This window comes from Abramis brama, assembly GCF_963993115.1.
Source record: "Abramis brama genome assembly, chromosome: 4".
Taxonomy (NCBI): domain Eukaryota; kingdom Metazoa; phylum Chordata; class Actinopteri; order Cypriniformes; family Leuciscidae; genus Abramis; species Abramis brama.
This window is the reverse complement of record NC_139966.1, coordinates 47,901,212-47,926,886: the sequence shown is the minus strand read 5'-3', so window position 1 is coordinate 47,926,886 and position 25,675 is coordinate 47,901,212. Positions and strand designations below refer to the sequence as shown.

General features: G+C 39.7%; 2 protein-coding genes across 3 annotated transcripts in view; both read left to right on the top strand.

Annotated features, from left to right (window-relative positions):
• The window catches only part of sema3aa (sema domain, immunoglobulin domain (Ig), short basic domain, secreted, (semaphorin) 3Aa), a 34,567-nt gene extending 31,272 nt beyond the window's left edge, over positions 1-3,295 (top strand). Inside the window, exon 17 of the mRNA XM_084112043.1 lies at positions 562-3,295. Within this exon, the coding sequence (XP_083968169.1) occupies positions 562-1,293 (732 nt within the window). The 3' untranslated portion in view covers positions 1,294-3,295. The remainder of the gene's footprint in view (positions 1-561) is intronic.
• Positions 3,296-8,342: 5,047 nt separating this feature from the next.
• Positions 8,343-25,675, top strand: part of pcloa (piccolo presynaptic cytomatrix protein a) — a 55,064-nt gene continuing 37,731 nt past the window's right edge. Inside the window, exons 1-3 of one of the 2 annotated variants that reach the window (XM_084111746.1) lie at positions 8,343-8,589; positions 14,768-15,821; positions 17,158-18,234. In XM_084111746.1, the coding sequence (XP_083967872.1) occupies positions 14,952-15,821; positions 17,158-18,234 (1,947 nt within the window). In that variant the 5' untranslated portion in view covers positions 8,343-8,589; positions 14,768-14,951. The remainder of the gene's footprint in view (positions 8,590-14,767; positions 15,822-17,157; positions 18,235-25,675) is intronic. The other variant, XM_084111747.1, reaches the window with a different exon arrangement.

Sequence of the window (25,675 nt, the reverse complement as noted above, 5' to 3'; positions counted from 1 at the left end):
TGAATAGAAAGTTCAAAAGAACAGCATTTATTTGAAATAGAAATATGTTTTCTTTGCTGTCACTTTTGATCAATTTAAAGTTCTTGCTGAATAAAAGTATTAATTTCTTTATATATATATATATATATATATATATATATATATATATATACATCTTACTGACCACAAAAATTGTAATTATCATTAAGTAAAATGTTGCTGTTTTACAAAGGTTAAGGGGAATGTTGTGACTAGTAAATTAAGGGATTTTAATGAACAGGATATGACATAATGACCCTCCTTCCCTCCCTTACCACCCAACACCACACATACACCAGCTGTGTTTCTCTTTCAGATATGATCAGGCAAAAAATAGCGCTAAAGTAACACCTCAGCCCAGACGGTCATCATGTTAATATAATAACGGTCAAATTTCAGCCTTCCTGCTGTGTAAGAAAATCCCCAAACTGTGCTGTAGTTTATCCTTGCACCCCAGATGTGACCCTTAGCATTTAAGTCCTGGTCTGGGACCATTTTTAAAAAACGAGCAGTCCTAACTCAATCTCTTTTTCTCCATGTCAGATTGTGATTGATGAAAGGGTGAGTCTTACGGGCCAAGGTTTACTTATCCGAAGTCTAACCCAGGCCGATTCAGGAGTGTACCTCTGCCACGCCGTAGAGCACGGCTTCATCCAGCCCTTGCGGCGTATCAATCTCCAGGTCATCCCATCTCAGCGCGTGGGTGAGCTGCTTCTCCGGGCGGGAGCCAATGATAAGGATCCGTCCCCAAAACACAAACTCTGGTACCGGGATTTCATGAGCCTGCTGGAGCACCCAGATCTCAACAGTGTGGACGAGTTCTGCGAGCGGGTTTGGAAGCGAGAGAAGAAGCCAAAGGGTAAAAAAGCCCCCAAAGTCAATACCGGAGCAGGTGTGGGGATAAAAACAGAGAAAACCTCTCAAATGACGGCTCTGAGCTCGCAAAACCCGACGCAGAGAGCCCAAAACACACCCAAAGTGCCGAACAACCCGAGTGTTCAGATTCTTCCCAAATCCACCGGCTCGCAGAGAAGTCAAGTCCCGGGAAGTACCATGAGCACAGAGATCCAAAGCACCAAACCGGACACTCAGAGCGCGCAGAAGGTCCAGAGTGCTCCCGAGAGCCAAAGAGCACAGCCGAACCAGGGGAAAAGAGGTACCCAGACCCCTCAGAGAGGACCTCCTAACACAGCCAAGTGGAAACAGCTCCAGGAGAACAAGAGGGGGCGCAACCGCAGGACCCACGAACAGCAGAGACCACCACGCAGCGTGTGAGACACACACGCACACTCAGTCGACGACACACACTTGTAAACATCTGCATCAGTCACTCATACAACAGACATGCGTGCAGTGCGGCCATAATCGATAGCACAAAACTCAAAAACGGTGAACTCAACTGGAATCCTGCTCATGTCACCCGTTCACCAGGGAAAGCACATTCTCTTTGTTGTTGTGATGTGACAGCAAAGACCTTTTACACTACTAGTGTTACAGATCCGACGTCATACACGTGATGGTTTTCATCAAAGCACGCATTTCTAAGACAGTCGTTTGCCAAAAAAACCTTTGTGATTAAAAGGGAAAGTGCCAACGGGAAAAGAAGATGCATTTGGTGTCAAAGGAAACTTATTTGTCGATGTGACAAAATACGGTCTGTGATTGTGGAGAAGACGTGGTGGAGCGAATTTGGCACCTGGAAAACTGGAAGCCAGTTGCTCTGATTTGTAAAGACTGTAATATATGAGCAAGCATTGTACTGTACATAGAACAACACTAAGTAATTATGGACACAATTGGTCAAAGGTGAAAATAAGGCATGTCTTAGTAACAGCTTGTCTAACCTCTGATCCTCAGAAGCGTTTTGATGTTCGTGTTAATTGTTTCAGATAATCAAGTGGGCCTGACTGACTTAAAAAAAGGTCTAACTGTGGTGACCATTTCTGCCAAAATTTAGGTTTCAAAAACAATGTGCATGAGTTGAATGAATAAGCTCTTCCAAACCAGTTGCATAGTCAAAACTATCTGCGGATTACAGCCGTGTAGATGATCGTTCTAAATGTCGGTTGCGTAAAAATGAAAGAACATCTTTTTAGATATTTCCATAATGTCTGTAGTGTATTTCTAAATTATTATTACTCATATTTCATAAGTTTACGTCATTCATTTGCCAGTTCAGTCTATGTTAGGCTGAATGCTGAGTGACCCTAGTATATGTACATATATACAGCGGAACACCACTTGATTATTTATTGCTGGTTATTGTTTATTGTTCAAAGGGTTGCATTTATTTTTGATATTTTTTTCTATTCAGTTGTAAACGTGGCTGACGGGGCGCAGTACCCATAGACGGACCAATTATTTGTTTTTAGGCTAAGATTCGTGTTACGTGTTTGCAGATGAGGCTGTTTTCAGATCTCTTCTGTACCTTTAATCTCAGTTTTACGTTCTTTCTTTTTCTGTCTCTCTTTAGGTCTTTCTTGTATTAACTTCATTCATTGTGCAAAACTAACAAGAAATAATAAATCATGATTAGCTGTGAATCTCCCTAAAAAAAATGTGTGGGTTCGGTCAGATTAGATGGCGTGGAGAACACACTGCATGTGAATTCTGCCTTTGTGCATCTTTATTTTTATTGTCGGTGTGTTGTGCGAGAGGTCATTTCTGTGCCATGCAAGATGTACGAGATGTGAATAATATTTTTGCCGTTTGCAAAAGATTACACCATCTAAACATACTCTGTCCCTTTTTATGTATTATAGGTCCATAGTCTTTTCACTCATACAGGTTTCCCCCAACTTTTCTGCAATTGTCATTTCAATGCGATACAGAGGTATATCCACCAGATGGCTCTCCCATCCACTCCCTGCCCCAGAAGGAGTTGATTTGGAGCTGGCTGGTGAAGCAAGGGAGGAGAAGGGAGCTGTCAGTTATGTAAAATTGGTGTTTCTGGCATGCATTTGGTTGTCTAAATAAATATTTCCTCTATAATTTCAGGGTGGTCGTGGGTGGATTATTTGTATATTTCTGTGATGTGTTTTTGGCAGTATTTGGAGGACACATGTAGCCTATCTGTGAATGTTGTTGACTCTCGTATTGTGTTTGATGAGAGGTGAGGTATCACATCATGTAGTTTACGGTCTCATTTTTTAAATAATCACAATAATTACTTGCCAATTTTGGTACATTCCAGTTGCTTTTAATTTGTAGATCATAGGCCTACATTTGTTAGTTATTTAGTCAGATTTTTGCACACACACACACACACACACACACACACACACAAAAACACCTATTGCCTGATACAATAACTCTGGCTGGACTTGGAGCGTCTCAGATATGCCCAAGATGATGGAAAATTGAATAAATATAACCAATGTATGCCAACAGAAAATGACTAATTTACTCATTTTTAAAAGCGAGTATTTCATCTCTCTCTGTATGTCTATGATAAAACTGACTTAGAACCACAGATCTATATAACGACGTTTTTATTGCACACCTTCCAGCCAATCAGAATCGAGTATTCAGACAGACCATGCATAAATAAAAATGAACCATGGCTGTTTCGAAGATTCAGAAAGCTTAGTTTCTCTCATCCAAATAAGTTTTGTGTCCGAAATAGCTCCCTAAACTAGTTTTCTGCCATTTTGTGTTGTCTGTATTCTGAGTGAACAAAATTCATTCTCTATGCTGGAAAGTAGGCGGGGCGAAAGAAAACTTGCTCCAATTTAATTTGTTCTCGCGAGGCTCGTGACGCGCCAGGTTTAAATATACGGAAGTTGGACGAAAGAAGCTGATGTTTTCTGCAAATAAAGACTTAAATTTCGGCCTGTTCCTAACACAAAGCTATCATATGATTTTAGAAGACCTTAAATACAGCGGACTACTTTTATGACACTTTTGTTGAGCATGACAGCCGCAGAAGAGCTTGGACGTGCGGTTTTGGAGTGACATGAGGGTGAGACGGACCATAACAGAAATTTCACGGTTAGGGTTAGGGTTAGGTCAGGGTTAATTTAAATTTTAATTTCTCATTTAGATGAGATGTTTAGCTTTTTTCCACTGTGTATAATAAATTGTGACTATTATGAAATAACAATAGGCTAATAAAGCACATTAATACAAACTTATAGGCGTTGATCATCTTGTTTTGTAAATATGCCTTGCAAAATACAGATAGCCTAAGACAACCAGTTGAGACAAACATCTTGTTCATAAACTTCATAAGCTATTTGTTTATATATATATATATATATATATATATATATATATGTTTTGTTGCATATATGATTCATTACGCATTTTAAACTTAAGCTTCTTTGTCATCTGCATAATGTATGAAGGTCACAGTTTGTACTTATTACCACTAGATGGCGTGCGACCTCTTTTTTTCCAAAACTCAGCATTAATACTCAATGAATCAGGAATGGCATACTGTGAACTGCATACTGCAAGATATTCTATATAACATATTGCTCTATATCTTATGGTTCCTTTACTATGTTCTTCAAAATCTCTATGATGAAGAGAGAAAAATTGCTTTAATAGCAAAGCACTAAGCACTGTTCATTGATTCTGTGCCCAATTAAGGTTTGAAATGAGTGTGCGCATGTAAGTGCTTGTGAGAACAGCAACAGAAATGAAGCTGCCCTCGACACATCCATCATCTCCACCACATCAAAAGTGTCCTCAGAGAGCAAGTGTGTCACTCTGTATCCTGGAGATTTGTGTGTGTGTGAGTTTGTGTGTCATAAGCACACATTTATGAGCGCACAAGGCGTGTGTGTGCAAGTGTTTGCCTACTCATGAATCAGAGGTCTCTTCACATTGTCTGACTCACACACATACACCACGGCCCTGAGGATTCTGGGTAGAAAGGAGATTCAGGTCATAGCCAAGGCAAAAATTCTCTCTCTTGCTCTCTGTTAGTAAATGTAATTACTAGTGCACATTCTGTCATGGATTTATTGCTGGAAAATTAATTTAGCTTTCTAGAATAGTTCAAATTAATTAGATTCTGACTAACAATTCACACACACGTGCAAACATTTACCTAGAGTTGTCTGAATCAGTATTGTTAAGATTAATCAAAACATTATTCAAAATAGTTTTCAGTAATTGAAATAAAGCTGAGATAACTATAACTATAATTAAAATAAAATTAGAAATGTTGTCCTGGAAACTAACTGAGATAAATACGTTTCATTTGAAATACTAAAGTAAAACTACAACTGAAATAAAAATGAATTAAGGGTCTGTTTACACGACACCATTTTCAACAAAACCTTTTATGCATTTTGGCCGTTCATTTACATGACAGCTGCGTTTTGGGGGCCTGTGAAAACTCAAACTTTTGAAACCGGGTTTCAAAGTGCAGGTTTTTGAAAATTATACGTTATCGTCTCAGTGTAAACTACAAAAACACGAATTTGTGAAAACGGTGACGTCACACGCATGCATATTACGTGTTCAGTCTATAGGCGCGTAGTGTTTCTTTACAAAGTGACATCGCCAACTACTGGCCTGGCATGAATAATACAGCATTTTTAGTCGTTTTCGCAGATCTGTGTGAACGGAACGTTTTGACAACGTTTAAAAAACGCAAAGGAAAACGTTTCCGTTTTTAGTACATTGTTGTCTGTAAACGTACCCTAAAGCTTAAGCTACATAAAACTATTAAACAAAATTGATAAAATTACAAAAGCACAAAATTACTAATACTTAGACTAAAATTAAGAGTACGTTTACACGGCAATGTATACTAAAAACTGAAAGGTTTTTCCTTTGCATTGTTCCCGTTCACACGGATCTGTGAAAAAACTACTAAAAACGCTGTATTACTCATGCCAGGCCAGTAGTTGGCGATGTTATTTTGTAAAGAAACACTATACGCGTCTGTAGACTAAACACGTAATATGCATGCGTGTGACGTCACCATTTTTGTAGATAACACTGGGACAGTAACAGTATTGTTTTCAAAAACTTGCACTTTGAAACCCGTTTTCAAAAGTTCGCGTTTTCAGACCCCAAAATTCCATTGTCGTGTAAATAAACGTCCAGAACACATAAAAAAGTTTTTAGCTGAAAGCTGTCGTGTAAACAGCCCCTAGAATGAAAACTAATTCAAAATATTAATAAAAACTATAATAGTAAACAAACAATACTAAAATAACATATATATGGCCTGATAATCACAAGGAGTCAGAACTGCAACTGTGTTTCTGACAAGAAGGTACATCTTTATTTTTACTACATAAAAAAGACTCCCTACTGCCTCTGTGCATTTATATTTAGCATCACAGCAAGTGACGAAGTCAGCAGTCAGTCACCAGGCACAACCCCCCTTAGCCCCTAATCTCAGGCTCATTATGGAGTTAAAATGAGCTCTGCCCTTGATGAGAACGGTACACTTCACCACACCTAATGAATTTCCCTCTCTTCCTCCCCCTCCTTCCTTCCTTCCTCCTTACATCCTTACATCCTTCTCTATCGCTCTCGTTTACAGTTTGGAGGCATAACCCTTGGAGCATGATAGAGGCGATATCATCTACAATTTGCATTCGTTAGAATATGATGCCTATTTACTTTTCAACAGCCTGAATAATTTTCACTTTCACATAATATCATGGTTCTATTTGTTAGAAACCTTTGGTCACAGATTTGGTTTTTCATTTCAAGGATCAAAAAGGAAATAGGAAGCTTCATTTACTCACCCTCATGTTTGATATCATATATGACTTTCTTTTTTGGTACATAAAAGCAGACATTTTTAGAAATGTTTATGCTGCTCATTTCTATACAGTGAACTTGCATACAGTAACTAGGGCATAACATAGGACAAACTGCAGCATAAAAGAACCTGAAAAATAGCCCATATTAATTTTGTGCATGAAACAGACCAAAATTACAATCATTCACTTAAAATCTCATCGGTGCATATGCATGGTGCATTTGTGTTTCACAGAAGAAAGTGAGTCATACAGGTTTGGAATGCCATAAGGGTGAGTACATAATTCTATTTAAACAATTCCTTTATTAGACAATCTTAGGGAACCTTCTTTTAAACCAGTGGGAAGTGAGCTGAATAGAGCTGGCAGACATGAGCATCTGCATCTCAGAAACAACCTACCTGAAGATCCCATTAAAAGAGAAAGCGACAATATGTCCTTCACAAACAATTTTCATTAACCTTAATCTGAGTCTGGACTGAAGAAAACACCCTCCCCACTCTCACACAGGGAATAAGAGATACTCTGAGCCTTATTATGTCTTATTATGTAATGATTTGGCAAAGCTGTGTTATTAAACTTAAGCCTAGAGAAGTTAAACTGTCATTGAGCATGTCTTTTAACATGGTCAATTTATGCTGACAAATGTAATAACATGACGATATTGGTTTTACAGGAGTTCAGATTTCCCTTGCCAGCTGTACAGCAACTCATGACTTGTTTCAAGGTAAGACTTTTATAGCAATATTCCCTGCATAAAAACAGTAATTCTTACTTGATTTGTATTACTGTTACACATTTTTATAAATTGAAATCAGCATAAATGAATGAGTTTCAAAAAATACTGACATGATATATAATTATATCATATTAAAATCATGTTTATTTATTTATTTTTGGTATTGTAGTACAGAGAATTGGGCAAAATGTTAATGAAAGTAATGGCACAATCTGAACGGTTCATCGGTTAATCAAATCGGATATGCTTAATTTTCGTAATGCAAAATATAATTTCTGTTTTTTCCCTTTTGTTTATGTGTGTGCGCGTGTTTGCATGTGTGCGCGTGTGTGTGCGCGTGTGCGTGCGTGTGTGTGTGCTTATGCAGTGGGGTCCAAAAGTCTGAAAACTCTTTTCAGATATTTTAATATACAACTTTTAACAATGTTGTAAATAAAACATTATTACACAAGATTATTGGAGTACATTTTACAAGAAAATACAATTTCAGTTTGTCTATTCAAAATTAGTTTCTTTGTAATTTTACATTTAAGTTTAAAGTTATATTATCATCATTCATCACAATTTGAGACCTATAAAATATTGAAATCTTCAATTTGTCCTTATTCATTTTACTTATTAATGTGTCTTCTGTCCATCTTTAAATTATATTTAGGTTCACAGAGTTTCAATGTGGCTTTGACCCCAGTTTATACACGTGTGCTTGTTGTAAGTGCATGTTCCCGTGACTTATTCTGTGAGTGTGTCTTATCCCAGACCCTGTGATTGGCCGATGGCTCCTAAGAAAGCTGATTAGAGGTGTGTGTAAATTAAAGGTGGTGTGCTTTCTGCCGAGGCGGATGCAGGGTGCAGCCAGAGAGGGGAAAGACACCGTCCCTTTAAGAGTGTATTTTTAGCCAGGCATTTATTAGTTCTCATTGGGAGGGAAAACGGGGTGTTAAGGGTGGAATTAGGGACATGCACACTGTCTAAGAAGGATGTGGAGATCAGGACGGCTAAAATACCACAAATGAAACGTCGTCCCCAGGGAACAAAGTGCACAAGGACCTGTCCAACACACGAGTACTGCAGCCAACAACAGATAGTCAGCTTGTAGTGCAGGTATGTGACCCTTTGCTCTCTTTTTTAAATCTCTTTGTCACTCTTTTCTCACTTCCTCTTGCAATTCAGCACTTATAAACTCTTGCCACCTGTCTAAGTTGTTTTTGTGTTTTTCAGTAAGTGTATATATATATGCACTGTATATCGTCTAGACAGGAATAGTATTAAGTTCATAGGTAGAAATTATTGTTCATGTATGCATTTAAAACTACAATGTCTTGTTTTGTAGATTAGTCATGGTTCATATGAAGCTCATAACCTGTGTGTGTACTGTATGTTTTATTGGCGATGTTTTATGTATCTTATATTCATCTGAAGGGTCATGCCAGGCATATTTCTGTAAGCCCATATTCAATTTTAATGAGCCACGCACTGTGTGTGATTAGGTTTCAGGCTTCAGTTACACTTTTCTGCTTCTCTGTGCGCTGTAAGTCACCCATACACACCGGCATACATACAATACATGTCGCACAGCAACACACACTTACACATTGTAAAGCATAATCAATGCCTTCAGTGTTTGTGAGTGTGTGTATTCATAAGAGAGACAGGGCTACAGGAAGTCAAAAACAGGTGGGTGAGCATATGTGGCTATAGAATATAGGATATGCATTACTGTTCAAAAGTTTGAGTAAATTAATGCATTTATTCAACAAGGAAGCATTAAATTGATCATAAGCAACAGTAAAGACATTTATAAAGTTACAAAGGATTTCTATTTCAAATACATGCTGTTATTTTGAACTTTTCTATTCTAAAAAAAAAAAATGACAGTTTCATTATTAACATTGATAATAATAAAAATGTTTTCTGAGCACCAAATCATCATATTAGAATGATTTCTGAAGGATCATGTGACACTGAAGACTGGAGTAATGATGCTGATAATTCAGCTTTGCCATCATATAAATAAATTACCTTTGAAAATATATTAAAATTGAAAATGGTTATATTAATTATTAATAATATTTCATAATATTACTGTTTTATTGTAGTTTTGATCAAATAAATGTAGCCTTGTTACATTTAAACATAAAACATAAAAAACCCTTTTGAATAGCGCTGTATATATTTATAGTTTGGCCAGGTTTCATAGCTATATTTACAGGACTGTGTGGGGTGTGTGTGTGTGTGTGTGTGTGTGTGTGTGTGTGTGTACTTCCGCTTCAGAGCGTTGAGGTCATTAGAGTACGCTCCAGTGATCAGCCCTGTGTGGGAAAGGCTATCTGTTCTGGGCCGCCGTTCATCACTGTAGACAAGAGGAACAGAAAAAGAGGGAATAAGGGCAGGACAACCCCATAACAACAATAATCGTAATCTGTGACTCTCCTGTCATTGTAGTTATCCTGATTGTGGTGCCAACAGCAGATAGTCATGATAGAGAGCTTAACTTACCGCTAATTCTCTTTGATCTCATTAATTGATGTGTGGAGATCGTTAGAGCATCTGTGGATCTTGATAAGAGTCCATCTCCTCGAAATAGCCCAGGGACAACAGCTGGTCGCACAGAGGACGAATTCCCCCCGGAGCTCTGGACTGGGCCGAATAAGCCCCCCTGTCACATCATACAGTCTTCACTCTGATGTTAAGCATGGTGGAGAGGATAACACGTGAACGGTTATACGGAAGCCGGAAACAGCATTGAAGGAATCTGATATCCTTATAGGACTAAGATGCACAGCATGACTGATTCTGTGTCTGAGTGTTGAATGATAATGCCACATTTTACAGGAGTGTGTGCAAAACTGTTGCTTTATTTTCATTATTTGTGATGCATGTGGAAGTGGGGTACCACTGTGTGTGTGTGTGTGTGTGCGTGTGTGTGTGTGTGTGTGTGTGTGTGTTTTACTACAACTAATATTAAGTAAAACTTATAGGCCTGGTTTCACAGACAGGTCGTAGAATAAGCCAGGATTAGGCATTTGTTTAATTAGGATATTTAAGTAGCTTTTATAAATGTGCCTTAGAAAAAAACATTACTGGTGTGCATCTTGAGACAAAAAAATATCGCTGACATATTTTAAGATAAAAACAGCTCAAACATGCGTTTTAGTCAGGACTAGGCTTAAGTCTTGTCTGTGAAACCAGGGGATATAGTATTCATTTGTTTGTGGGGTTTTTTCTTAAAATGAAGCTGAAATTAGTCAAATATAAATATTAAATGAAAAACTTTGGGGTACAGTCTGTGATTAAGCGTGTTGGTTGGTTGAACCTTGTGAATGAACAAATTATAGGTCTGAATTTTACAGGAAGTGTTCATTTTCTTTGCCTAATCAGTTTCAGCCATGGAGATGATGTATTGTTAAAACCATAGCTGAAGATAAATCGATGCTCAGTCCTGCTCCTGGAGATCTTCCTTCCTGCTGCGTTTGGTTCCAACCCTGCTGTTACACACCTGTCTATGATTTTCAAGAGATCCGGAAGACCTTAATTAGCTGGTACAGGGTTTTCCCTGTGGTCTTTTTGTCAAAGTGCTATAGAAAGCACTTAAAATGATTAGGAGAAGAGGGGAAAACCTCTTCATCAGGAAATCACCATGGCCCAAAACGTCAGTTGCATGTCTGCTAACTGCTAGACTATGGTTCAGACAGTGTTTGAAACACATCTGGTTTAAATTTCAGCAGTGATTCTAGGGTTATCAAATCTCCGTATCAGATTGAGCAATGAAAATGGATGCTTCCTGTAAAATATGATCTGTTTTTGGACTCTTCACAAGTTCAGAATGACTCACATGTGTTTCTGCATTTAATTTGGCTGCTGCTGCTTCGAGCTTAATTGCAGTATTTGATATGAACAGTTTAAGAACTGCAACTTTAGGAAATGGATGTATGCAGCCCTGGATAATAATGTTTTATTTCAGTGTTTTGTTCAGGATTGGTTTAGTGCTGTGTTGATCTGGTTACACTGGTGAGAGTGATCCTGCAGTCAGCTTCATCTCTGCACGCAAGTGGGAATCAATAAAGGTTGCTAATGGAGACAGGATTTTCTTCCGTCAATCGTCAAGGCTGCTCAGACTTATACTAATATTAAGTTGCACGTCTGGGGCTTTCTGGGTTTCAATTCATAGGACATGCAGTGCAAAATTAAAATACTAAATCTGTCGTTTGATTTTGTGTCTGTGTGTTCCTGTAGATTCTCCCTCTGACTCTGTCAAAGTCACTGCTGACAAGCTCCTTCAGTATCTCCTTCTGTTTTCAGGCCATTGGCAAAGCTATGAGCCAAGGACATATTGATGACTTATGGACATATTGAGGCAGTGACTCATGATTCCTATTCAGCAGGAGATCTGTGAGCAGGATGACTGTGAATGGATGTGTTTGTGAGTGTGTGATCTATGCATTGGTTGGATGGCTAAATCTTATGGCAAGTACTCTTTTGCACAATATTAATCAAATATAGTGCTGATAATTAGAAAGTGACAGTAGCTTTCAACAGTAAGACAATAATGAAACAAAACAATTCATGAAACTGCTTACAAAATTTGGTGTTAATTTGACTCAGAATCTTAAAGGGTAACAATTTGTGACAATTAGCCCCAGTTTTCCTTTTCTATAATATTAATAAAAAACGTTTATGGACATGTCATCTGTTAACCACTCAGTTAAAAATATCTAGAAATAACAGGTATGTGTAACATGTTTCATGTAATGTAAAGTGTTACCACGTCTTGTTACAGTTGCTCTCCACCAAATCAGTTCGCTAATTAGGCTCGACTTGAGAGCAAAATAAACAGGATAATTATGAGAAGATTTGATAATTCTAAGGAGCTTTGTCCCTTTAATTCCGTTTTTTTTTCATACGGCGACGTCTTATGATCACCTGTGAGGGGCGGGACATGCGCGTTGGATGGATGGAGGAGGGAGGCGCACAACTCTAGACCTACACCCGCACGGAGAGGCTCCGCTCTCGGGGTGTGCGTTAACGCCACAGAGACCCTCGAATAAAATGGAGAAATAAAACGCCATGCATCCAAAACAACCGCGGATACCTACGCTGTCGCCTTATTCCGTACATTAAGATCCGCATCGCCGCGTAATTAGCTGGAGGGAGGGGGATTAAAAGGAAAAGAGGGTCGATCATGGGGAACGAAGCGAGCCTGGAAGGCGGTGAAGGGGCGCTCACTGGATTACCAGCGGGACTCGCACCTGACGGAAAGGGTGGCTTCGTCCAGATGCCCGCAGGGGTGGAGGCAGACCTCAGCAATCTGTCCGAGGAGGAAAGAAAGCAGCTTGTGGCCGCTATGGCCAAAGCGCAGTCCAGGCAAGTTGAAGTGTCTATAAATGTACGCCCGTAATGATGATGATGTCCATCCCTCCAGTGACCGAGCTTGATGGGTATGATGGGCTTTTGTTTTGATCAAGGCACTGCAGGTTGGCACATCACGACAGCATCACCGATGCAAAATATGATCACACCCATTCACGCTCTTGCTTCATGTTTACGGTCGTTTTATAGCGAGATATTTATTCCAGCCCAATTTTCGGACGTGCATATGATTGCAATTCAATACCTACTTGGTGCACTTCTGTTTTACAGCTATACGTATTGAGAAAATTACCGCCGCTTTGCACAAAACGGTTTTTTTGTTGTTTTTTTTATAATTGGTATCATCATCGTTAATATGGTGGGTCACTATGTATGTGTGCTCAGTGGATATGCATAGTGTTTTAATGAATGTAGTTTTCATTAAACCGCTTTATTCAGTCCATGAGATACACCAGGGTAACTGGTACACTTTTTTTTTTAAATAAAATTTCCTTGAAAAATATGAATGATCCTCTCTAATAAATATCCGTCCTCTGTGTATCCAGATCGACGTTGCGTTCTCCATTCTCCATCTTCTTCCTATGGGCTGTGTAGGTGATGTCATGAGCTGGTTTGGAAAACACTGCCTGAGAATAACACAAGTCCATGAAAATTCGATCACTTGAAAGCACGCGATCGACATCCTCTTTGACATGATCTAATTCGTAAACTGATTGAATTGTGTCTATAAAGTTGCTTAGGTGTAAATGTGTTATTTTTACCCAAGCGCAAATGGGATGGGGGGATGGGGGGTGCATAAATATTAATATGACTAAATATAGCACCGCAAGAATAAATGCTATCATGCTCATTGATCGCTTTGCTTTTTGGGAAGCGTGCGGGTAGTGTTACACCTGAGAACAAGGACCGCGTTACAGTTTAAGCGTTTATTATATTTGGTTCGCTGTCCATGGTGCTGAAACGCGCACAGCAAAGAGCGCCACTCGATCAGAAACAATACGCATCTTGGACGTGGCGTGATGATCTTCTTTGGGTGAATGAATGACAGAACACCCAAATATATGTTAAAGAACGCCCACGAAAACAACCAGCAGTTCAGGCTGCTGTGCTGAACAGCCACTGTGTTAATAGTGGAGATGCACTGAAATGAAATGATTGTGACAATGTGCCAAAAACGAAAAAAATGTCTTTTAAATTAGTTTTTGTTTGGAATAATAGTTTTTTAAAACGATTACACTTAGCATATAGGCTAGAGCAACTTGTATAGTATTGTATAATATTTTAAGAATTTTGAGAGTAAAATGTCTTAACACCTTTACAGATGTAAAGGGAATTGTGGGAAAATTCTGATTAATAATGCACTGGGGAACTTTGGGAATATCTTGGATTTTTTTAATACCATTTTATATTTTTATACCACAATAGAATTTGGGTTTTTGGCTTCTCCTTTTTTCTTTTTTTTTTTTTTGGTGGCCTGAAAGTCGCATCCTTAGTTAGAAGTTTATATTCTCTTCTTTCACATTAAAAATTGTAGCAAAACAATTACTATTTTTACTAGTTTTGTGTAGTTTGTTGCTGCAGTTTTCTGATTAGAAGGAATAATTTACATTATTTACTGACATCAATAATAAAATATATATTATCAGCGGTGTCGTTCTTTTTTGGAACGACAGTTTAGTGTGACTGTGGTGCCCTTATATATAATTTTTCTGCTGTATAAATTTTGCTTTTATTGATTGTCTGAATAATTTGCAATGCCCCTTGAAATGTAGTTTTGAAATTTATCCAGAATAGCTATTAAGTATATAAAGCACATATCTGTTAAATTTTTTTTAAACACAGATTTTGAAAAATATATGTTTACCTGAGACTAATGAATGAGAAGTTGACCTTATGTATGTTCACTCCACAGGCCACCAGAGACTCAAGCTGGTGGCACCAGAGTTTCAGCTGGTCTCAGTAAGAGTCGGACTGTAGATGCATTTGGAGAGGGGCCACCTCCCAAGCCAAAGCCTGGACGGAGCCCCTCTTCCCTCAGCCTCCTTGAGTCACGTTTCCGGCAGGAGCCGAAAGACCCAGAACAACCACGAACCGGCATGTTCTCGTCTGGCTTCCTGAGTGGGGCCAACCCCCTGAGTGCAGTCTCTTCTGCTGTCTCCTCTGCCAGCATCCCAAAGTTTAGTTTGTTTGGTGATGATGAGGAGGAGCAGCCTGCAAAGCAGGAAGGAAAGCCTCCTGGACCACAGAGTGGAGCGGGGAAGGGTCCTCCGCAGCAAGGGGGTAAGCCACCTCAGCAAGGTCCCCCTAAAGGACAGGGACCTTCTCAGCAAAGACAGGGGCCTGAAAGCAAGCCTGGAGGTCCTGGTCCCCAACCACAAGGACCCCAACAGGGACCCAGGCCTGGGGGACCTGGACCTCAACAGCAAGGGCCTAAACCTGGAGGACCTGGACCTCAACAGCAAGGGCCTAAACCTGGAGGACCTGGACCTCAACAGCAAGGACCCAAACCTGGAGGACCAGGACCTCAGCAGCAAGGGCCTAAACCAGGTGGACAAGGACCTCAACAGCAAGGACCTAAACCTGGTGGACCAGGACCTCCGCAGCAAGGGCCTAAACCTGGAGGACCGGGACCTCAACAGCAAGGACCCAAACCTGGAGGACCGGGACCTCAACAGCAAGGACCCAAACCTGGAGGACCAGGCCCGCAGCAACAAGGGCCTGTGAAACCCGGCACAGGAGTTGCAGGAAAACCCAGTGGACCTCAACAGCAGGGCAAACCTGGCCCGGGGGTTCAATCAGAAGGGTCTGTTAAAACGGGGCCTGCTCAGGGGAAAGCAATGTGTCCTCTTTGTAAGTCTACAGAGCTGAATGTGAAGGCCAAAGACCAGCCACCCAACTACAACACCTGCACTCAGTGCAAACAGCAGGTGTGCAGCCTGTGTGGCTTCAGTCCACCAGATTCAGCGGTAAGAGACAAATATGTTCCCCTTAGTACATCATTGACATAGATTTTACACTGGTTTAAATTATTATCCAGATATAGATAAGAGGAATGTCATGTGATGAGACATTGTTTTATACAGAAGATACAAGGCTTCGTTTTTTTCAGTCTTTCATTGAAGACTTAATTCAGTTCATACCTGCTATTTAAAGCTGTGCAGGGTTTGTTTTATTAACTCTTATTTGGTTCTGCTTGAGTCACCCTGCACTAATTCCTCTCATCCTGAGTTTAGGAGAAAAGTATTTGCACAGTAGGTGGAAGATTATCAAGGTTGCTTGCGTCACCCAGACAGGAGGTGGAGGAAGTTGTTTTTCACTGTGTTTAGAAACTAAATTCATGAGTTATAAAGGCAGTGATTATACAGTACATACATTTGGCAAGAGGGAATAACACTATTAGTCACACAATGATAAAGGGATACTTCTCCGATTAGCATTAGGCTTTGTATGAGTAGAAACCCGGTAGTATTTTCGAATGACCGTGCTTCCCTCCCTCATGTCCCGAGAAATTGAGATGAGAGACGAGAGATTTCTGTATTGTGTGTCTGGAAAAAAAACTCTGATGAGGCAAAAATCGTCATTTTGCGTCATCGGATGCTTTTTTGGCCAGAGGCGAGAGACTACAAGTAGGAGCTCATTCCGCATGTTTTCAACCCGCCCATAGGGGGTGGGATCTCACAATAAAACGGCGTCTTTTAAGTTTCGAGTCAACTAGTAGCCTAGTTGTATCATTTCTTCCGATACTGCCCTCTGTAACCAGTAGGCGTGGCTTGGGAGTGGCCTCATAGGGCAGCGAAGCAAGTGCATTCTGGGAGTTGTTGTCTTTCATCCACATGAGCCAAAAATACATTTTCTGGCTTTTCTCAGTCTAGAAGGCACCAACTTCTAAAATAATTTCACATTTCTACTACATAAATGACCCAATTTAAATACACATTCATCTTTCCAGTGGTGAAATATCCCTTTAAGTGTACAGTGTTTTTCTTGTTTTTTATTTTATTTTGTTTTGTATGAAGGATTGTTTTGTATGAAGGATTTCAAAATGTGCATTACAATAAATGACTCAACCAAACTAACAATAAAAGTAAATGAATTAAAATTAGTGTAATTAAATCATACATTTGTGGCTTTCAAGGTTTACTAATAAACCCAATAAGTATGAAGAGATTTTAATAACAGCAAGTTCGCTGCAAATTAATTTTTTTATATACAATGAGCTTGAGGAAAACAATTGCTAATCAATATTCTAACAGAAATAATATTGTGCTCATGTGCCTTGACTTTCTCTGCTTGTTTCCACAGGGTAAGGAATGGCTGTGTCTGAACTGTCAGATGCAACGGGCGGTGGGGGGAATGGAACCTCCTGGACCTCCAATGATGAAACAGCCACCCAAGCAGGGCTCAGCAACTCCTTCCCCACAAAGGATAGAGCCACCTTCTGGGTCTCCCTCAAAGGATGAGCCAGGGAAGAAGCCCCCAATGCTGACTAAACAACAGAGTATTGCTGATACAGGGAAAGGAAGTACACCTCCAGCAACACCAAAACCAGGACCACATCAGGGACCTCACCCTGATCAACTAGGGGCCAAGCGTGGGCTACCTCCTCCTCTTCAAAAACCTTCACAGAGCCCAAAAGGTAGTCCCCAGCCTTCTCCAGCAAAAACTACTCCGAAACAAGATGGAGGGGGCTTTTTTGGGGGATTTGGTCTTGGAGGTTTGACAGAGGTGACAAAACCTTCTGCAGGCGCCCAGGCTACAGAGTCAGTCACAGGGAAACTCTTTAGTGGTTTTGGTGGGTCGTCCAAACCTCAGGCTGGCTCCGCAGCTCAGGCTAGCGAGTCGGTCACCGGAAAACTTTTCAGTGGGTTCAGTGGGCTCACTGACTCAGCAAAGCCTCCGGCAGCAACTCCTCAGGCTGCCGAGAGTGTTTCTGGAAAGATGTTTGGTTTTGGCTCATCCTTCCTAAGCTCTGCCACCAATCTCATCTCTGGGGAGGAATCAAAGTCTCCCCCTGAATCTCCTCTGGGATCGCCCCCTGATTCCCCCATTGGGTCTGACATAGACTCCCCTCCTGGATCCCTCCCTGACTCAGGCTCAGATTCACCTCCCGACACGCCACCTGCTTATTCCAAAGACCCAGTATCTCCAAAAGCAACTGCTGAAGGAAAAGCATCAGCGGACACATCACCTCCAAAATCTAAAGAAGTAGAGGAGCCTCCAGTTCAAGATTCAGGCTCTGACACCCAGTCCTGCTGTCCACTTTGCAAAGTGAAGCTGAATGTAGGATCAGGAGAATCGCCCAACTACAGCATGTGTACAGAGTGCCAGAAGACTGTGTGCAACCTGTGTGGATTTAACCCTACTCCACATCTCTCAGAGGTAAGGTTCTGCTGCAACTCCTTGTTAAAGTGTTTGAGTTAAAGTTATTTCCTATTGAAACAGGAAGTTGGGGCGGAACACCTCAAAGGGATTGTTCTGTTTTTAGCTGGTAGGAGCTTTTAGTTTTTCGTCACAGCCTGCGACACCAAAAGAGTACTTTTGCTACTTTATTTTGCTTGCCGTTGGCAGGTGGTATTTATAATTTAGGAGGACGGGACATTCTGATTCTAGAGGGCATTTTATTGGACAAGAATTTGCCGTATGTGCCTCTGAACGAGATGAGTTGTCAGTTTTTTTGGTCATTTTTCAAGGAAGAGAAAGTCTGAGAGAGAAAGTGTGTAAATGTACTAAAGTGGGATTTTTGTCAACTTCATGAAGTAAATTGGCATGTAGACAGGATCAAAGCTAACAGCTAACTCACCTAACTTTTTAGATCACCTCTGGTGATCAGAGGTGTGCTTTAAAATGGGTTTGGGTGAGCTACAGTTCATGTATTTTTCTGGAGATTGACCATTTGCTCTTGCTCTTTGAACATTGATTGTTCTGTTGCATTATACACAAGTCTCATTATTCTTGTCTGGGTTTACTTAAAAAGCTTGACTGTGTAATCAAATGTGTTCCGTGCCTCTTTGAGTGAATTTGTTTAGGAATGTGTGTGCACTAAGGACAGGGAGAGTCATAGTCTGATCCCATCTCAGATGACTCACCAACTCGCTTCCTGTTTGGAAATTAGCCTTTGCTTTTTAGTGAACATAGTTGGGAGGTAAAAATCTGCAACTTATTTGTTAATCACTTTCTGTATTTACTACACTGTTTTTTTTTTTTTTTTTTAATGAGCAAGGGGATATATTTAAAGGGATAGTTCACCACTTTATGTTCCATTATGTTAACATCAGTTGCCTAGATGAAGGATCTAGACCTCTGGGACTTTTGTTGATTAATGGTTTCTATAATTAGCTACTATATATTCTAAAGTTAACTACTGAATTATGTTATACAGTAGCTGATTACAGTAGCTAATTACAGGGTTCCCACATTTATTGAATGCCTGGAAATATATGAGAGTTTTTTTATTTTAAATCCCAGACCTGGTAAAGTAAAAAAAAACCTGCTTAGTCTCTTTGTGATTTGATTGTGTAGAATAACACTTGCATACAGTGTGTTCACATCAGTGTGTCAACATCAGTCTGTCCGTTGAGGGTAACTGCTTGTGTGACTCGGAGCTAATAATTGTCTCCTAAGGGACACAAAGTTGTCTTCCTCGAGCTGCATACATGTATCAAATCTCACAATGCTTTTTTGTCTTATTGGAGGCATTTCTACAATTAAATTATTTCTTTAAATTAACACAAACTATCTGACATACCAACTTTTCCAAATGGAAAGAAGCCACTAAATTGATCTGGTAACCAAATCAGTTGTTGCATAATAAGGCTTATAAGGTATATTCTAGTACATTTTGTTGTTGTTATTCTATTCATTATTGATTTTATTATACTCTGTGCATGGTTTCTTTTTTGTAAAATAAAATTTTCTCCATACTGTGGTAAATAATTACAAAATTTTACTAAAATAAAACAACTATAATTGGTATTCTAAGTGAGAGAGCATATTTCAACAAATCATAACATTCCTCCAAGGAAATTCACGTGTTCCTCTGTCCGTATGAACAGGTTATGCTAAACTGACATGCTCTGACCTGTGCACTACGGCATTTGATGGCTCTCACGTGTAAACCACCCTGTGTGTTTGATCGTGGATCTGCACACCAGGTTGCTCAAGCTCTCTGTAATCCCGTGAGACTATTTCAGGTTTTCCAAACAGATTAGCCAGAGCATGTGCGTCCGGTTCCACCTCACATGGTACAGCTAATGACTTCACTCATCATTATTCCATCAAGAGTACCTTACCAAGATGGCTGACAACACTGATCCCAGTTTAGCTGAGACCAGAGCTAAAAAGCAAAGCCAGTCCTGTCATTTTTATCTGTAGACTGGCCTTATTATTGTAGACATTAATGCGTGTGACTACATGCCTTTGCTGTGTGTTGTTTATTCGCCAGATTGTCCTGATCAAAACGGCTCAAGGCTGTAGAAAATTGCTTTATCAGGATCAGTGCTGAAGTGCTTCCATTTGAGTAACATCCTCACTTGAAATTAGATTTAGTCTTTCTCTCTTCCGAGGTTTCAACACTACGTTTGCTACTGTGACAACGTTGGGGCGTGTGTGCATATGAGAGTTTGTGTGCAAGTGTGTGTAGTAATCTGTTTTTGCTAACCGGATTTAAAGGGCAACAATTGAGTTTTTTCTGAAGGCCACTTAAGGGCCATATTTTAAAATCTCTCAATATGTACAAGATTTTAATATGACAGACTTTGACCTTCAAAGATTATCTGTGTTTTTGTTCATTATTTCTCTTTCCTCTGTCTCTCCAATGGCAACACACCTTCTCCATCTGGCTTTTCACTTATTCATGTGACTGGAATTCCTTGTGGTGCTGCTTCTCTGCCTCATTCCACCATCCTCTATAGAGTTATATGATTTGCATTAGAATCTCCCATAACTCCCATTTCATCTCTCTTCTTTCTTCATTCTCATTCTTGGCATTTCTTGCTGGTTGTTTTGAAGAAGGTTGGAAATGTTCCCTTTTTAATTTTTGATTTGTCTGTTCTTTTCTTCAAAAAAGCGAATATCTGGGTCATAGTGATGCATAGTGGAAGTAAATGTGGTCAATCCATTGACATTAAAATACTGACTGTTGCAATACCATAACCAATGGAAACAATATGCATCTTAACATAATTTAGTGAAAAAAAGCATTTCTGTGTCCAGTTTTACAACTTTAAACACCTTAAACCCTAAAACAGTGATACAATTATAAGAACAATTTGTAGCTGAAAAAATACAGAAGAATTAATGTAAGTGCTTTTAAAAAATATTTGAGGATTTTATTTTTGGGGTTTTAAATCCTCAAAAAAAAAAAAAGAGGGACATCTCAATTCATTTTTGTGGAAACCAACATTATACTACAAATGCTTTCAATTTAGCTTAACTTGTTTTGAATCAGAAATGCTCTTTTAACTTAATGGTATTTAACCTGGGTGTACCCACTTACAGTATATAGATTATGTTGTCTAGACAGTCTAGTATAAATATTATATATCAATGTGTTGGCATTGTCGTAATTGGCAGATCTGTGCTTAGTTGCATATGTCCTGTTAGCTAATGAGCTATATAAAATTGTCCTTTTATGGCTAATGACGTAGGTATTATTGGACAAATCAGGTGTGATGCTTTTTCCATGTAGCACAGTGTTGACAGTTTCACAACGGTCCAACAGAGAACTGGACCAGGGATTAGATTTCACACTCTTGGGTGTTTTTTTTTTGTTTGTTTTGTGGTGGGTTTTTTTTTTTTTTGGTTGGCCATCTGCTTTAGGCTTTGAGTCAGTTGCCAGCTACCTGATGTATCGTCCCTTCTCACAGTGAGCCCCCACCTCAAAGATAACCCATTCATCCCATGCATACAGTCACAAACAGCCCTGTGTAACATTAAAAACAAGTGCATGTTGTTTGTCTGAGATCGTGTAAGATCTTGTCTCTGGTTTTGCCATGCCTCTATCCTCCAGGGCTCCCACGCGCTCACGCTTACTGTGACCCATCCACCTCCCTCTCCACCAGCCTAAAAGATTTAGCTGACTCCCCTTCCTCAGTATTTCCACCCTGGGGTCAGATACAGAATTGCCTGGCCTACCTCAGAGCAGAACTCCAGTTTTACATAATCCACCACCTCCCTGAATCTGAGCATCCAACAGCCAGAACTGCTTTATGCTATTGTGCTGTCTCTCTATAGCTGTAGAGCAGGCATGATCGCATTCTGCATTTGACCTGATTTGAATCAGGCTTGATAAAAAGGATGCATTTAAGTTTCAGCAGAGAATAATATTGCCACTACACATCTTAAAATGTGCTTTTTTTTTCACATTTGACCGGATTGCTTTCGTAGTGTAAACGCTCACCTACTCTCCGCCTGCTGAACTAATGGCAAACATTATGGGAAGCGCTAACCAGACGGAATTTTTACTTTGTTGGCTGAAGACGCAAATTTGGTTTGAAGACGAAAAACATACCAAGCACAATGTTCTTTCAACATACCTGATTTTTGATTTGTTCGGCGTGGTCTTGCGTCTATCAGAGCAGAAACGAAAGCTAATGCTCTCCGTGTGTTTTTCTGTTGTCTCTGGGCGCCTTCATATGTAAATTGCACAAGCTTATTTTGTCCATTAGATCAAAATATCTAAAAATAAAACATACATTTACCCACCCATAGACCCTCCCCTCGAAGAAATCAGGACAGAAGTGATTGAAAGTGGACAAAATAGATGGATTAAAACACCAGGTGTAAACGGGTATGTGTCCGCCTCCTCTACTTGTGATCCAATCGACCAAAATGCATCAAGGGTTAGTTCGCCCAAAAATGAAAATTCTGTCAGTAATTACTCACCCTCATGTTGTTCCATGTTGTTTGATGAGAAAGTGTGAAAGGTAAGCCATTCATTTTGCGGCATTGGTAAGGCACTTTTACGTTTTCTCGTTGGTTTCTCACGATTCAGACATCCAGGAAATGCACACTTTAGAACCATTTTAAACACTACATCGAGACCCATCTGCGTCATCTTCTCAGTTCTCGTGAACTCACGTCAGAGGCCCACACAGAAGAAAATGAGTAGTTGAATAAAGTCGTTATTTTTGTGTTTTTGCGCACACAAAGTATTATCGTCGCTTGATAAACTTTAGGCTAAACCACTGTAGTCACTTGGACTATTTTAACGATGTTAATATCTTGCCTGAAAGACTTCATATCGAGCCTTCCTCTGTCTGCTTGTTCTGTTCCCATAGCTACAGCGCCTTCTCCCTATCTGTCTATTTGATCACTTTATATAATGTGTACAGACGTGTGTGTCTGTGTGCCTTCCATCACCATGGAGATCTGTCTGCTTGTCTGTTTGATTATGATGTTTGCTTTGTTTATCTTTAGCTATCTTCTGATTTCTAGCATGCATTTCTAGCAGAAACTCTGGGTCTTTTAATCTGCAGGATAATTTGTCCACATGAATGTCCGAGTAATGGCCTGTCACTGAGGGACCAAATATTTGTTCTCTTCATTTTTATCTGGAGTTTCAGATATTAATTATTTATTCTTGGTTTAATCATACTGTGCAACTTAAATTGCATGTTTTCTCAGTCCTATCTATCTGTCTGTTATTCCACTTGTCTGTCTCTCACAGACAAAGCTTTGCCTCTCAATACATTAAGGCAAAAATAGCCAGAGTGGCAAAAGAGTGGTAGAGGCAGAACCAAGAATGACTACAGAGCATTATGGGAGATGGTCCTCTTTGTGGCAGCAAGTTTTTATTGCTGTGTATGTGACTGTGTGTGTTTTCCTTTGAGCTTGAAAGGCTCGTTTTTAAGGCCAGATGCATTCCTGCAGTGTCCACCACGTGCCATCCTCTCCCTGATGGTTTGAAAGCAGTCGTATTTTTAGATGTGAAGGTGTTTTGAGTGTGCTTGCATGGCGGAGAGACAGCCACTAGGCACTCTGTCCATTAAACCAAGCTCTTGGTGTACAAAGACAGCAATCTCGCCATTGAGAAATACATTTATGTTTCATCTATCATGCTGTGTAGTCTCAACCTCAGACGTCACGCCCACGGACCGTTGGCTGAACATCTGATGCATAAGTCACTCAAAATTGGAAACACTTCAGGAGTTTCGAAGTCATCGTCTGATTTGTTGAATTCTATTGAATTTCAGAGAGACGCGTATCGCGTTCTATAACGATCTGCCTGGAAACAAAGCCGTTGTGATGCCAAACCCCCTCATGGAGGAAGAAAGCTGTCATGTTTACAACTGTGACAATGAGCTCTTATCAGGATCAACTAAATGATGGATTTTCAAAAGTATGTGAAGTTCGCAGCATAGACTTGTTTTTTTAAATATGTCCAAGAGTTTTACCAAAGTCCCTTTCAAGAAAAGTCTGTTCACTCTGCAGCAGAGGTGGACAGTAACAAAGTACATTTACTTGAGTACTGTACTTAAGTACACTTTTTGAGTATCTGTACTTTACTTGAGTATTATCTTTTCTGGAAACTTTTTACTTTAACTTCACTACATTTGAAAGACAAATATCGTACTTTATACTCCACTACGTTTCTGTCAAGATCCTTGAGTAGAAAGTAATAACGTCAGTCACGGAATGATTTTGGTTTGGAAATGAAAGTCGGGTTTACGTCAAAACCCGACGTCAGATTTACGTCAGAACCCGATGTCGGACAGATGTTGGATTTTGGTTGGAAATGAAAGTCGGGTTGACGTCAAAGCCAAAAAACTAAGCCAAGGGCACTATTTGAGGGAACAGCCATTTGGGTGTCCGAAACCATTGTAGACGTTATTGAGTGCACTTATTCAATCTCATATTCAATCCCACTACTGGAACTGTGTTCTAGAAATAAATGTGATATTGATATGAGGGCAGGCATAGATTCAGAGGCATAAGGTACTGTAAGTATTACATTCAACAATGCAACAATAATAAAACAATGCATTGACATTTACTTTTTACTTTTGATACTTAAGTACTTTTAAAAACGAGTACTTCTGTACTTTTACTTAAGTAAGAATCGGTCTTTACAACTTTTACTTGTAACAGAGTAATATTTGACCAGTAGTATCTGTACTTTCACTCAAGTAAGGAAGTTGTGTACTTTGTCCACCTCTGCTCTGCAGGCATATTTGCAACATCTCTAGGCAGCTTTTTCAGACATCCAAGACCATGTCCTGCTATCTATTTTAATGGGGGAATCCTGAAATCTCAAAAACTGCTTGCCGAACTCGCAATTAACTAACATATTTCAAATCAGCAACAAAATCTGACTTGAACTGTCAAATGTTGTTTCTAATGCTCAAATAGCGTTAAAAAAAGCTTAGTTTTCAGGCTAGACCAGCCAATGCGCATGTGCAGTCCTAAACGCGAGTTTCAGGTTTCTTCTAATGGCAGCTGCAGTGATGCAATGACTTTACCAATCAGCAATTGGCTCTTTTACTTAGAAGGTGGGACATATTCCGCCAGATTGCGCATTGCAGTTTCTCCCATTCATAAGTAATAGGAGTGAACCGTCTTTCTATATAAATAGTCTTTGGTTTTACACCCAGGTCTGTTATTGTAAGGAGATCGACATTATATTTTCACGCCTCTAAACATGATGCTGAACAAAACTGTGATTGGTTGCTTTTAAGTGTCAGTCAGTGTCCACTTTGGTGGCCCCTTGGCCAATAAAAGCAGGGGTGAAGTCCAGACCTGCTGCCGTCAGTCTGAAGGTCTTGCTATGCAAGACTATCTAGACTGTGTCTTTTATTTATTTAATTTTATTTTATTATGTGTT